Here is a 15,614-nt window from a genome sequence, read left to right on the forward strand (position 1 = left end):
CAAATGGAAACGGGAAATAATAGAAGATTTGATCTTTTTAGTAATAGAGATAGATGGCTAGATTAAAAAAAAACATACATTTTATAGAACTGATTCCCAATTGGACAGTCATGTTAAGGAGCAGAGCTCCCCAGGAATTTGTACATAGAGTCTTAGAGGTCTACAGCACAGCAAAAGGCCCTTCGGCCCATCGAGTCTGCGCAGGTCAAACAAGTACCTAACTATTCTAATCCCATTTTCCAGCACTAGGCCCATAGCCTTGTATGCCATGTCATCGCAAGTGTACATCCAAACACTTCTTAAATGTTATGAGGGTTTCTGCCTCTACCAATCTTTCAGGCAGTGAGTTCCAGATTCCCACCACCCTCTGGATGAAAATATTCTTCCTCACATCCCTTCTAAACCTCCTGCCCCTTACCTTAAATCTATGCCCCCTGGTTATTGATCCCTCCACCAAGAGGAAAAATTCTTTCCTGTCTACCCTATCTATGCCCCTCATAATTTTATACATCTCAATGATGTCCCCCCTCAATCTCCTCTTCTTCAGGGAAAATAACCCCAGTCTATCCAATCTCTCCTCATAACTAAAACTCTCCAGTCCAGGCAACATCCTGGTAACTCTCCTCTGCACTCTCTCTCGTGCAATCACATCCTTCCTATAATACGTCTGAACCCCCTCATTTCCACCCATTAATCTAGATGGAAAATCAATGTCTGCAAATCCACAATTTTCTGACAAGCACTCCCTATAAACACTGCTCCTCATCAAAACTGCTCTTATATTAGTTTATTTTTTTTGTTTTCAGTGGTGTTGACATGTTAATGAGGATCTTCCACGTAAGTGAAAGAATATCTGAAACAATTTGTCAACACTAGAATAGTCTGGGTATCCAGGAATTGAAAGATTCACTTAATGTTCATGTTGCTTTAAAATTCTGGAACTTTCTTGTTCTATGCCACTCAATGTTGGTGCTCTTTGGGTAATCGAACAATAATTTCTATTTTTTCACTCTTGTGGATATAAAATAAATTAGAAAAAGTGCATTTCTAAGTTTATTTTGGCTTTTTATGACTTTCAATCTTCAAATAATATTTTGTTAATGTATTGCAGTAGTATGGCTGCTGTAAATGGCAAGCTTGACATTATAAAATAGTTAAGTATTAGGCAGCCAGTGCTAATCACATCTAAATGTGAATACAGTAGTACTGATTTCTGTTTTAACCATTTGGAGTTGTATCATTAGGTTCCAATGCTAAAGCTACTGCAAATGTCCATATAGCATTTTTGATGTCCTAACCTTTCAGTAGTGACATATTTTTGTTTAATTGCTTCCCCCATTTCTAAACAAAAGCCCTCATAATTTTGAACACCTTTATTCAATCAAATCCCTGACAGGTCTCGGTGAGTCTGCCCCACTTACCTCTCCTCTGGGCCAACAGTGCTGCTCCTGGTGCTGGGCCTACTGCAGTCCCAGCTGTGGCCACCCTTTTCAGTGATGCTGCTGGAACTGACAAGCTGCCAGTCATCTGATCGACCGGAAGCTCCTGAAGGAAGGATCTTCATCTTCAAAGACCAAGGAACCCCAATGTCAGGCAGGTCCCACATGATTCCTCGATCAAAAAGACAGGCGGACAACTGAGCTGTGAAGGTTATTGTTAAGGCCGTCACTATAAATGGACTGGGTAATTTGCCTTCTAATTGTTGTCTCACCCCTTTGGCAACACAACCGAGGCTGAATCTAATGGCAGCTGCGGTGGCCCCTTCCACCTGCCGGAAAGCTACTGGAAACCCTGCCGCGGCCACTTACAGAAGCCCTGATTAAATCCCGATCGGGCTCTTACCTGACAGCACAGGAGTGTGATCAGTGGGTGAGCAAAGATGCAGGTCAGCTCAGATGGACAACTGAAAGAGAACCGCAGCAGGCAGCATGGAAAATGCTTGGGACATTGAGATAAGTGTGTGGAGGAAGACTCCACACAAGGCTCCGAAAGGCTCTGCCTTTCACACACTTCTCCCTCTAGAATCACTTGTGGTCCGGCTGCGTACAGCTGAACTGCTAATGGAGGGGGGTGGGGTGCAGGGGGAGGACTCGCGAAGCCGGTAAATGAAGCTGAATGACACCATTACACATTATTCAGTGAAGGTGAATATATTTTCAGATTGTAATGTAACAAAATGTGCTCATCCGTGCAACCACTTGTCAGAAATTCTTAACTTTTTTAGGCCTACTCCTTCTTCTAGGTGTTGCCCTGACATCCACAGGAAGGGTGGAGACAGCCTGTGCAATGGTTGGCCCTGTTGCCTCTGATGACTTCGGCATGTGTCCTCTGGAGAGCCAAGACCTTGAGGACCCTTACTTTCTTTGGCTGTCCTCCAGTGGGCCAGCTGCTCCCTCTGTGGTGACAGAGGGCGAGGTTGAGGGGGTCACGGGCAAAGGGGACTTGGAGAGGACAGCTTCTGAGATTCCTGAGTGGATGACCCAGGGGTGTCCAGCTGCCACTCCTCCTCCCATCGGGTGCCTGATAGCCCCAGCCTGAGTCCTTGAGGGGAAGGAGCACCTGGAGAGACGCCAAGATGTCTCGTTTCTCCCTCGTGTTGCCACTGCAGGAATTCACCCATGGCTACCGCGATGGAGTGCAGGACTGCGCGCATCTCTGCATTCTGCTGGACCAGGGTCTCCATGGTGTCCGCCATCCCTCCCATGGAGACCTCCATGCGCGCACATGTGGGCACCACTTCATCAGAAAGCAGGCTGACGCACTCCTCCGACTCGTGTGCCACTCTGCGTAATGTTCCTATACCTTCTGCTGACACTTCAGGATGAGTTGGAAGGCCAAATTCAGAGGCTCGTCACCTGACTCAGACCACACAGATGCCTCTTCCCCAGCAGTCTCTGTGTGCCGGGGAGCTCGGCTGAACCTGCCTCCTTCTGCTGCAGACATGTGTCCGTGCAGTGATCACCAGATTGTGAACACGGGCCTGCTCTAGATCTAGGTCCCACTGAGATGTGTGTCTCTGCGCTGGTGGAGGGTGTGGGTAAGTGCTGTGACAGGGTCTTCCAGGCTGTTTATTTCCAGCTTTTCAATGGAGGAGGTGCCCTCTTTGCTGGAAGTGAGGATCTGAATGGAGCTGAGGGACTGGCTGGCTGAGGGTGCCGGTCGCTTGGCAGAGCTCCCTGTGATCCAAAGTAGAGATAATTAGTACATGGCAGCAGAGTCAGAAGCAGGAGAGAGAGCACTCACATTTTCACTGAGAGAGATGATGTGGCACAGGATCCTCACGTGGGTGTTCACCGCCGACCTCACCGTCGCTACAGGCACAGTCCACGTCCTCACTAATCAGCACGATGGAATGCTCCTCAAGTGAGTGTGGGGCTTAATGTGGGCTTCTCCACCTCCATATGGGACCTCTCCCTGCTGATGTGAGCAGGCTTCTCCTGCATGAAAACAGATGGAGTGAGTGTAAGCAGGATGCATGGTCTGTGTGGAATATTTTTGTGGTGAGCGGAGCTACGAAGGAGATGAGGACACGAGCTCCAGAGAATATGAGCGTGATGGAGATGTGAGGGTGTGTGAGAGAGTTATTGGTGTTATCCCTTGAGGTGTGAGATCCCCATCGATGTGTGATGGGTTTGGGAGTGTATGAGCCGAGAGCGATGAGATGTTTGACATACCCTGCCAGAACAGATGAGGGCGTTCGTCCTCTTCCTGCACTGGATGGCTGACCTCCTCTGCGCTCCAGTGGCACTGACCACCACTGCCACCGCCTCCCAGGCCGGTTGGTGACTCTGATGGACCTCCTGCAGCCAGAGTGAGAGTAGAGGAGTTAGCGGCTGCCTTCCACTGCATCCAGCAGGCACCCCAGAGAGCTGTCACTAAATTTGGGAGCTGCCGTCTTCTTTGCTTTTGGGGCCATCTGTTGCCTGGAGCAGTCATGGCCTGAAGATTTGAAATAGGCATGCACTCTGATGCATTTTAAATATGGCGCCCAGAGTGAGGAAGCGGTTAGGTCATAGCGGATCCGAGCCCGCCCACCAGCGATCTGGCATGCTCCCTGTGAATGCATAATTAATGAGGCCGGGAACGGGACGATATGGCGTGTAAAACCTCCATTGTGGCCAGCGGGTAAAACGTCCTTTTTGCCGCCCGCCACTGCACTTTGTGCAAATCTGGGATGATTCCACCTTAAGAAACCACACTGCCATCTTTTCAGATCTTTAGGGGCAGAGTTTCTCGTCCCGAAGGCGGGTGTGTGCCCGACCCGAACGGGAGTGAAATAGTGCGCGATGACATTATCACGCACTCTCGCAATCTTTCGGCCGGCAGGCGCGTGCGAGAGGCAGCAGTGTGCTCGCCGACAATGAAGAGGCCTATAAAGGCTCTTAAACAAGTAATTCATTTGTATTATTCGTTCCTCGCTCAACTGCTCGGTTGGCGGGCGGGCGAATAGGCCAGACGGCCTTTGCATTTTATCCAAAACCTCATCCAAAGGCAGGATGAAGTTTCCAACGGTTACTAAAAAGCAATAAAAAAATTTTTAACATGTCCCTCTTGTGATTGAGTCACTTGTGGGGACATGTTTATATCATTTGTAAAATATTTATTTTTCATTTTAAAATTCTTCAGCTCCCTGAGGCAGCTCTGTGCCTTCAGGGAGCTTTCAGTGCGCGCTCCCCGTGCATGCGCAGACCTCAGTGCTCGCGCTCCTCCTACCCCCCCACCCCGGCAGCACTGAGGCCCATAGCGTGCCTTTCACGCTGGCTGGCCGTTAATTGGCCAGCGAGCGTGAAATTGCAGTCGGAGCCCGATCGCGGGTGCTGGTCTGTCTCGCAGGCATTCCCGGGCCTGCCCTGCACACCCGCCCGACGTGGGGAAAATCCTGCCCTATGTAATCTGTGCTCCATTCTGTAGTTGATTTCCTTTCCCACATAAAACCTTTCTTTATATTAGATGTTATTCCCAACTGAACAGTCAGACTGATAACCTGCTCACAGGACTTACACAGTGTCTTTCTTGAGCAGTAAGAAGTGTCTGAATGGCATATGCTAATTTAGTCCTTGGTTTTTTTTTTCTTCTGTCTTCCCATTGGGAAGTGCCTTGTCTTGCCTTACCTCCCTACTTCCCTTGATTGCTTATTTATACTTAGATCTGTGAGTACTAGGGAAGGTGGTGTCACTGGACTAATATTCCAGGGACCCAAGGTAATGCTCTGGGGACCTTGGTTAAAATCCCACCACAGCAGATGGTGAAATTTGAATCCAATAAAAATCTGGAATTAAAAGTCTGAAGATAACCAAAAAACCCATCTGGTTCACTAATGTCCTTACCTGGTCTGGCCTACATGTGACTCCAGACCCACAGCAATGTGGTTGACACTTAAATGCCCTCTGAACAAGGGCAGTTAGGGATAGGCAATAAATGCTGGCCGAATAAAGAAAAAGTACAAATATTACCTGCATTGTTTTGCTGTTCAATGTGGAAAATTCTAATTTCTTACATATCATTTGTGCTAACATATAACACAAATTTGAATGTTTTCTTATTCTTTCCTGGGATGCGGGCATCGCTGACAAAGCGATTATTGCCCATCTCTATTTGCTCCTGAGAAGGTGTTGGTGAGCTTCCCTGAACCATTACAGTCCCCGTGGTTCAGGTACACTCACAGTGCAGTTAGGGAGGCAGTTTCAGCATCTTAACCCAGCGACAGTGAAGGAACTGTGATATATTCCAAGTTAGGTTGGTGTGTGACTTGGAGGGGAATTTTCAAGTTGCGGCATCCCCATACACTTGCTACCCTTGTTTTTTTTTAAGTGGAAGAGGTCACTAGTTTGAAGGCTGCTACCAAAAGAACCTTGACAAGTTACTGCAGTGCATATTATAGATGATGCACCTGCAGTTGAGGGAGTAAATATTAAGGTGGTGGATGGGGTGCGAATCAAGCAAGCTGCTTTGCCTGGATGGTATTGAGCTTCTTGAGTGTTGTGGGAGCTGTACTCACCCAAGCAAGTGGAGAATATTCCATCACACTTTGCACTTGTATCTTGCAGATAGGGAACAGTCTCTGGGGAGTTGGGAGTCAGAAGGTCGTATAATTCCCAGCAGCCCATTTAAGGGTGAAATACACGGTTAAAACCAAGTCACATTTTGCCAATTTTGGTAGGACCTTCCCTGCTGTCAGGGAAGATCTATAGAGACATGCCACGCTGAATGTGCATTTCTGACTTGCCATAGGTAGGATTTACAGGCCAAGTTGCCTGCATTCAAATATGGAGTGGAGATGTTATCCATGTGCCACAAAACGTAAAGGCTGCTTGGCCTTTTTGCCTGCCCGCCAACAGTAAGGTTGGACGGACAGCGTAAACTTTAATTATATTATTAATGGCCTTAATAGGCCTATCAATTATCAGCCGACTCTGGCGCACGCCCGCCAGAAGAATCATTGCAAGACAACGCGATGATGTCGGGATGTACACCCAACGCCATCACGCATCTTTTTACGTGCCGGCATGTCGGGCCCGCCCCCGCACGCCAACTGAAAAATCCTGGCCTATAAGTAGCTTATACTTAATATAATTGAAAGTGTCTTTTGTGATCAGTTTTTGGAAATGTTTTTGCACATTAGACGCAGACTGATGAAAAATGTACACATAGATTTTAGTCACTTTATAGCTTTCCGGTCTAAACGTGACTTCAGCAATTTCAGATTGTAGCAACTTCCCCCATTTGGCTTCCTTTTGTTTTGCTGGCTATGGTTTTTCTCTTTGTTTGTTTTTCTTTCTTTATTCGTTTTTCTGGCTTTCAGGTGGTAGCTGTTCATGGTTCTATCATTCACATCTCTTGACATATATTTTGAGTTGGATTTTACAGTCCCCTGCCAGAGGGTTTGAAGGTCAGGGGCAAGTAAAATCCAGCAGGTGGCCTTCTCGCCACCTACCTGCCTGCTCTTGACCTGCCTGAAATTTTAGGGGGACAGTGGAGGCGTTGCACAACCCACCCACCCTTGGACCTATTGAGGCCTCTAAGTGGCCAATTAATGGGAGAGGCCCACATGTGGGAAGCTACATGTTTAGGTTTAGTTGCATGGACTGGTGCCAGGCAAGGGAGTCCTCCTTTGCGGGCATCCTGGGGCCATCAGAGGTACCCCCACCTCAGGTTCATCCCCCCCAGCTTCACCCTCCCCAAGACCTCCTGAACCCAGCTTCCTAGCCCACTCGCCCTCCCTCGCTGAGACCCCAGAGTTAGCTGGCCTCCTCAGCATGGTGGAACTGCCAGTCATTACAGCACTGGCCAGCACTCCCAGTGATGCTCTAAGTTGGGAATTCCTCCCAAGAAAGGGGCAAAATTCTCACCTTAAAGCAATTAGCTCTGCTCTCAGCATTAAATTGCTGTGGGGCAACTGTTAGGACTGTGGGCCTGACATTTTAGCTGGGGGAATGGGGACCATGGTGCCCCCTAAAATTACTCTCTTTGGCCTTGCACCATCAACCCTTTTCTTCTTTTTCCCACCCTTCCTGCTTTCACTTGTTTGAAACCTACTACAACTCTAACTTTTCCCAGTTCTGATGAAAGGTCATCGACCTGGAACTTTAACTTTGTTTCTCTCCACAAATGCTGCCAGACCTACTGAGTGTTTCTAGCAGTTTTTGCTTTTATCACACCTAAATTTTAGATTATTTTTCAGAAATAAAATGTCCTGAATTATGTAGAAAAGATATGACAGTACAAAAATGTACAGCGTCATGGGCCGTTTATTTCTGTTATTCACATAAGCAGTGGAAATAAAATAAATCTTACCAATTTTGGTCTGTGTACAGAAATACTATTCCAGTCATTAAAAAGTTAATAAGATCTACACACACGCATTAGAATATGGCCCCAGGTGTATTTAGCAGCTCTCCATACTATTTTGGTTTTACCTCACTATGTAAAGTGGTATCTCCTGTATCATGGGAATGGTAGGAGGCCTCTATTTTTCCTGTTAGTCTATAGATTGTAACCACACATGAGTAGCTAGATCAGGGCAGACAGGTTTAACTTTTTCAAACAAGCTGCTTACATTCCAAGTACAGGAAGCCTGTGGCTTTGCATATGTGCCGAGACAAAGCAGCATGAGTACCCCTCCCCTTCATTTCTTACATCTTACGCTCATTTTGTCTCCTACAGATGTCAGCAGTCATCAGCAAGTCAGGGGAACTCAAGTCAATCTCTGAGCATGACACAGATACAGAATCACCTGTGAAACTGTAAGTAACACCAGTTCAAATCAACACACATCAAATCTTAGAGCTTTCAGTTTTACTAAGAAATGTAGAGTGTTTCCTTGAAGTATTTGAAAATTAGAAGAATGTAGTTTTTTTTAATTCATTCTCAGGATGTGGGCGTCACTGGCTGGGCCAGCATTTATTGCCCATCCCTAATTGCCCTTGGTGGTGAGCTGCCTTCTTGAACCGCTGCAGTCCATGTGGTGTAGGAAGGGAGTTCCAAGATTTTGACCCAGTGACAGTGAAGGAATGGTGATATATTTCCAAAGTCAGGATGGTGAGTGACTTGGAGGGGAACTTCCAGGTGGTGGTGTTCCCATCTATCTGCTGCCCTTGTCGTGGATTTGGAAGATGCTGTCTAAGGAACCTTGCTGAATTCGTGCAGTGCATCTTGTTGATAGCACACACTGCTGTTACTGTGCATCAGTGGTGGAGGAAGTGAATGTTTGTGGATGTGGTGCCAATCAAGCAGGCTGCTTTGTCCTGGACGGTGTCAAGCTTCTTGAGTGTTGTGGGAGCTGCACTCATCCAGCCAAGTGGGGAGTATTCCATCACACTCCTGACTTGTGCCTTGTAGATGGTGGACAGGCTTTGGGGAGTCAGGAGGTGAGTTACTCATTGCAGGATTCCCAGCCTCTGACCTGCTCTTGTAGTCACAGTATTTATATGGCAAGCCCCGTTCAGTTTCTGGTCAATGGTAACCCCAAGGATGTTGATAGTGGGGGATTCATTGATGGTAATGCCATTGAATGTCAAGGGTCGATGGTTAGATTCTCTCTTGTTGGAGATGGTCATTGCCTGACACTTGTGTGGTGTGAATGTTACTTGCCACTGGTCAGCCCAAGCCTGGATATTGTCCAGGTCTTGCTGCATTTGGACATGGACTGCTTCAGTATCTGAGGAATCGTGAATGATGCTGAACATTGTGCAATCATCAGCGAACAGCCCCACTTCTGACCTTATGATGGAAAGAAGGTCATTGATGAAGCAGCTGAAGATGGTTGGGCCGAGGACACTACCATGAGTAACTCCTGCAGTGATATACTGGAGCTGAGATGATTCACTTCCAACAATCACAACCATCTTCCTTTGTGCTAGGTATGACTCCAATCAGCAGAGAGCTTTCCCCCTGATTCCCATTGACTCCAGGTTTGCTAGGGCTCCTTGATGCCACACTCTGTCAAATGCGGCCTTGATGTCAAGGGCAGTCACTCTCACCTCGGAAGTTCAGCTCTTTTGTCCACGTTTGAACCAAAGCTGTAATGAGGTTAGTTGCTGAGTGACCCTGGCGGAACCCAAACTGAGTATCAGTGAGCAGGTTATTGCTAAGCAAGTACCACTTGGTAGCACTGTTGATGACCCCTTCCATTACTTTACTGATGATGGAGAGTGGACTGATGGGATGGTAATTGGCTGGGTTGGATTTGTCCTGCTTTTTGTGTACAGGACATACGTGGGCAATTTTCCACATAGACGGGTAGATGCTAGTGTTGTAGCTGTACTGGAACAACTTGGCTAGGGGCGCGGCAAGTTCTGGAGCACAAGTCTTCAGTACTATTGCAGGAATATTGTCAGGGTCCATCACCTTTGCTGTGTCCAGTGCCTTCAGCCGTTTCTTGATTTCACATGGAGTGAATTGAATTGGCTGAAGACTGACATGTATAATGCTGGGGACCTCCAGAGGAGGCCGAGATGGATCCTCCGCTCGGCACTTCTGGCTGAAGATTGTAGCAAATGCTTCAGCCTTATCTTTTGTACTGATGTGCTGGGCTCTTCCATCATTGAGGATGGGGATATTTGTGGAGCCTCCTCCTCCAGTGAGTTGTTTAATTGTCCTCCACCATTCATGACTGGATGTGGCAGGACTGCAGAGCTTAGATCTGATCCATTGGTTGTGGAATCGCTTAGCTCTATCTATCACTTGCTGCTTATGCTGTTTGGCGTGCAAGTAGTTCTGTTTTATAGCTTCACTAGGTAGACACCTCATTTTTAGGTATGCCTGGTGCTGCTCCTGGCATACCCTCCTGCACTCTTTAATGGTTGATCCCCTGGCTTGATGGTAATGGTAGAGTGCAAGGGCTGTTTTGTGTGTGTTTCCTTTTGATGATGCCATTCAAATCCAATAGGCTGTAGGCAATAGGCCTTGTTCAAGTCAAAGCTGCTGACTCTAATCCAAATCTCACACCAAACATACTTGTTATGAATCAGTGAGTAACTGTACAACAAAAAACTTTATTGGAAGAAATGTAAATTAAGCTCTACAATGTCAAATTTAACAACTCCAAGACCTCTATTGTTTTTGCAGTAGAAATTCTCACTGAAATTCAACTATTCGTGCAAATTATTTGTATTCATGCTTTCTACACTCACTGACCCAATAGATATTATACATTCCAAGAAAATAAGTTATTAACTATGTTCTTCATATTGTCAAACTTTTTTCAATTGATTCATATTTCAGCCTTACTTTAATATTTATATCTGCTACAATGGCATGTAGAAACAATAACAAGTCTGTAGATTCAAAATGTTGTATAATTAACACAAAAAGTAATAAACCACATGCAAGGTGAGAGTTGATGGATGGTTAGAATTTAATATGGGATTTTAATTCTAATCATATAATAAATTACTTCATGAGAGTTTGATCTTTGGCTATGAGATTAGAATTATTATATTTGTAGAAGAAGCAGTTCAGCAGAGGGACTGAGATGTTTTCCTGTAACGGGTATTTTTTAAATTTAGTCCAGTTTTAGCTGCAAAGCTTTGTCTGCAAGATTAAGCACTCTAATTCTACTTTAATGTATAATATGTACGTTTAAATACTGTCTAAGGTCAGTGTTATTTCAATTGATTTACAAAGTGAATATTGAATTTCATTTACCAGATCTGTCATATTATTTCATTAATTCACTTTATGAAGACATTAATTTGATACTTCATGACATGTTGGATTATAAAACAAATAATTTCACTATTACAGGATACTTTTGCTGTAATATTTATGTAATTAAAAGCTAAAGCAAAAAAGAACAATTAACTCCTCAACGTTATCTTTTAATTTATATTTTACCTGGGCAAAAACATTATTAAAACTTGTTCATTATGTGTGTCCAACAGGCCATTGTGATGTGTCTAGTGTGTCAATGAAGAGAGTTAGCATACTTTCTGCTTTTGTGTGCTAATTTCCTTCTGATTTTATATATTTATGCAATTTATATAAATGACATAGATGACTATGTGGGGTGTAGGATTAGTAAGTTTGCGGATGACACAAAGATTGGTCGGATGGTTAACAGTGAGGTTGAGTGTCTTGGGCTACAGGAAGATATAGACGGGATGGTCAAATGGGCAGATAAGTGGCAGATGGAATTTAACTCTGAAAAGTGTGAGGTGATACACTTTGGAAGGAGCAGTTTGACAAGGAAGTATTCAATGAATGGCATGACACTAGGAAGTTCTGAGGAACAAAGGGACCTTGGCATGTGTGTCCATAGGTCTCTGAAGGCGGAGGGGCATGTTAGTGGGGTGGTGAAAAGGGCACATGGGACACTTGCCTTTATCAATTGATTACAAAAGTAGGGAGGTCATGTTGGAGTTGTATAGAACCTTGGTGAGGCCACAGCTGGAGTACTGTGTGCAGTTCTGGTCGCCACATTATAGGAAGGATGTGATTGCACTGGAGGGGGTGCAGAGGAGATTCACCAGGATGTTGCTTGGGATGAAACATTTAAGTTATGAAGAGAGGTTGGATGGACTTGGGTTGTTTTCGTTGGAGCAGAGAAGACTGAGGGGCGACCTCATTGAGGTGTACAAGATTATGAAGGGCATGGACAGGGTGGATAGGGAGCAGCTGTTCCCCTTAGTTGAAGGGCCAGTCACAAGGGGACATAAGTTCAAGGTGAGGGAGAGGAGGTTTATGGGGGATGTGAGGAAAAACCTTTTTACCCAGCGGGTGGTGACGGTCTGGAATGCGCTGCCTGGGAGGGTGGTGCAGGCGGGTTGCCTCACATCCTTTAAAAAGTACCTGGATGAGCACTTGGCACGTCATAACATTCAAGGCTATGGGCCAAGTGCTGGTAAATGGGATTAGGTAGCTAGGTCAGGTGTTTCTCACGTGTCGGTGCAGACTCGATGGGCCAAAGGGCCTCTTCTGCACTTTGTGATTCTGTGATTTTCAGCCAACACGACTGGCTAGCAGCAATGCAAAAATGAGAGCCAATGTACAAGTCTCTCGCTGTCAGTACACAGCCTCTTCATCGGCAAGTCCCCAGCTCCTCATGGTGACACACAGAAACTGGATCCCTCACAGCTCCAGGCTAAACCTTCAGAGGAACTCAGAGGAGGTTTGGCCCCCAGACATGCACTGTGCAAGCCCATTGGCATGTGGACATGCCTTGACAGTCATGAACCAAACTCCCAGCTATGGGCACATAGCTCCACTGCTTTGTGGATATCGTGAATGAGTTGAAGGCTAAAATAGTAAAGTCTGACAAAAAACCTGAAGTGGAGCCCAAAGGTGGACTAATATCTAAACATGTCATCTTTCCAGCAACTCCTGAAGCCAAGCCGATGCCAAACATAGTGGTTTTCATTCCTTTGAATTCAGCCAGGAGGGTCGAGAGGGGGACCCTGACGTTTGGCCAGCCCAGGGTCCCCGTAAATTTTGCCCAGGAAAATCACTGCAGTTTCGCTGCAGAGGGTTAACATAACAAGGGAGTCAAGCTTAATAGAATTGACCACCACAATGCAAACTATCGTCTTATGAGACAGAAGGCTGCCATTTGTTTGTTGTTATGTTTTACCCTGTAATTTTCCTCCCTTACTTCCCTCCCCTTAAGGTTATAACCTATGCTGGTGTATGATTCCACAGCTAATCGCAGCCCTCCCATACCTTAACCAAGCAATCATTTTTAGACAGTGAATCCATAGACGATGGGCTGTGATTGTTAAACCTCTCTTCTAGGCACAACATCCACCATGAACTCCTGGCGGGGCTCAGTGGACAACAGTCAAACATTTGACTGACATTTTCTCTTTCCACCTTTATAGCTCAGAGACACTGGAGCCAAAATAGCCTCCTCGGTGCTGCCCCAGTTCAAGATTAGCATGATCGAAACGGTTAAGGGATAAAACATGTATCTTCTCCATCTGTACTATTCAGTACCACACCACGAAGAATACTTTCCTGCTGACATATGAGGGGAGTTGCCTTTTAATGTATTTAAATGATGGACAATTATGAAGAACCCAAATCATGGGTGTTATTTTAACTGAAACACATGTTGATGCTTTTTGAGAAATCATGTCGTACTATGCAAACTAAGTTAAGCCCTACAGCCTAAATCTACAAACAAAACCTCAAACTTTAATAAATAATACTTCCCTACTTTTCCAGTGCATCGCAGAAAAAGAAGAAGAAAGCAGCATCTCAGTCATCGGGCATAACAACTCCTGAATCCAATTTAATAGTCACTGAAAGCAAGCCTAAAATTGATGCAAGGATCACAAGTCAGAAAAAAAAGAAGAAAGCTGTGAAAGACTACTGTTCAAGTGGAGGAACTAATGATGCTTTTGAGCTGGACTAGAACAGCACCTTAATAAAGCAAAGCGACTCTTGTTGTAAAAATAATAATATGGGAGAAAGCAATGGACCTGTCTATTACTGTTATAGAGTGAGTTTCAATAACTTTTTACAGCACAGAAAATGTTGACTGGTTTACAGTATAGCACTAGCTTAATAGAGGTGATCTTTAACAGTACCAAAAAAGTGAATATTTTCTTGAAGAAAAGTTTGAGCAACACGCTACCAAAAAATTAGGTTTATTATGGGGAGGATTGATTAATTTAATTGAAGGAAAGCACATTTACTGTGTATTGTGCTTGCATCAGCTGCAGTGATGTTATTAATTGGGGACAGAATGTATTATATTTAAATAAGCCTTTGTTATCAGATTAAAATTAATGCCTATCTTATATGTATTATATTTAAATAAGCCTTTCTTATCAGATACAATTAATATTTATATTATTTTCATTTTTTTTAGTACTGGTGATTGAAGTTAAATTAACCTCTGCGTGTTTCTATTGTTTGATGAAGGTCGTCTTTGTTTTTAATATTTATATTCTAGTTTATGTAATGCAGGAAATTCAATGGTTATAGTATAATTTATCTAAACTATCTTTAAACCAATCAGAATTGAACAAAGAGGCAAATTTCATAGCTGTCAAGTTTACCTTCAGCCCTCATTCTTCGAAAATAACTTTATATAAGATAATGCCAATTTGTATGTTTTAAATATAATGGCAGTTTCAGTTTCTGTTTAGCCAAACCGATCTATATTTGGAAAAACTCGATTATTAAAAATATGTGCAACTTACTTCGAATGTACTTTTTCATAAACGAAGATTTACTTTTCAGAAGCTTGTAATATTTATTGTCAAGTGAAAATTTTCACCTATTAAATACTGACGTATTCATAAGCTATGATTTTTTTGTTTAAAAGTAATACCATTTTAGCCTTAATCATCAGCTAAAGAATGTTGTCATATGTTACACTATCAAATATTTTTGAAACCCTTCCCACATTTTTGGCCACTGGATGTAATTTTTTTGTAATTTTTGAGTATGTGTCTTTTTGATTACCTTCTTCAGTAGGAAATGAAAATGCTTTAAGCAATAAACATTTTATTATGAATCTGATGCTTTATTATTTTGCTTTGTGCCAAGTGGAAATCTAACATTTTCTGCCTTTCTTAATTAAGACACAAAAGATGTGGGATGAATTTTCCAGTGTTGTCAATGGAGATCAATCATTTTCTACATGCATCGGTAACAAAGCAGAATAAAACTAGGGGCAGGGCTTTTCAGTGGCAAGCTTCCCGCCCTGCCACCCGAAGAGTCAACGGGGAACACATCCCCACCAATACCCGCAACCACTTAACACTAGATGGGGTGTTAATTACCTACGGGTAAATCTTGCACCCCCATCTGGGGAAGAAATTCTGCTTTGAGAGAGCTGTTGACCAATTGGCCCGCAGCTCTGTAGCCCCAGCAGCATCAGGTTTGAGCGGTGGCCACATATGGAGCTGCAGGCTATGAAGAGGAGTTAATGAAGGCCAAATTTAGGTATGTTCGGGGTATCACTGGACCCTGGCTGGGATGCCGCAGCTAGCGGGGTTGTGGGCCGGTTTTGAGAGTCCCGGGGGAGAGGGTTAAAGGAGGTGTATGACTTTATTGGGAGAATGCCTCCAATGCACATAAGGGAGCCCAAAGGAGATTCCCCCCTTCTTTCAGTTAAAGCTGCCGGACTACCCATCTGGCATTGGCCTCCCCCGCTGCAGGTAAAATAG

At 44.5% G+C, this 15,614-nt stretch overlaps 1 protein-coding gene across 6 annotated transcripts in view; it reads left to right on the forward strand.

Annotated features, from left to right (window-relative positions):
* ahi1 (Abelson helper integration site 1) overlaps window positions 1-14,959 on the forward strand; it is a 301,212-nt gene extending 286,253 nt beyond the window's left edge. For 4 of the 6 annotated variants that reach the window (XM_078542364.1, XM_078542368.1, XM_078542366.1 and 1 more), the window contains 2 exons: window positions 8,164-8,243; window positions 13,660-14,959. In XM_078542364.1, coding sequence (XP_078398490.1) covers window positions 8,164-8,243; window positions 13,660-13,849 — 270 coding nt within the window. In that variant the 3' untranslated portion in view covers window positions 13,850-14,959. Of the gene's footprint in view, window positions 1-8,163; window positions 8,257-13,659 lie in introns of all 6 variants that reach the window. The other 2 variants (XR_013576639.1, XM_078542367.1) reach the window with 2 other exon arrangements.
* Window positions 14,960-15,614: the final 655 nt, after the last annotated feature.

The sequence above is a fragment of the Cetorhinus maximus genome, chromosome 5 (assembly GCF_964194155.1).
Source record: "Cetorhinus maximus chromosome 5, sCetMax3.hap1.1, whole genome shotgun sequence".
Classification (NCBI taxonomy): Eukaryota; Metazoa; Chordata; class Chondrichthyes; order Lamniformes; family Cetorhinidae; genus Cetorhinus; species Cetorhinus maximus.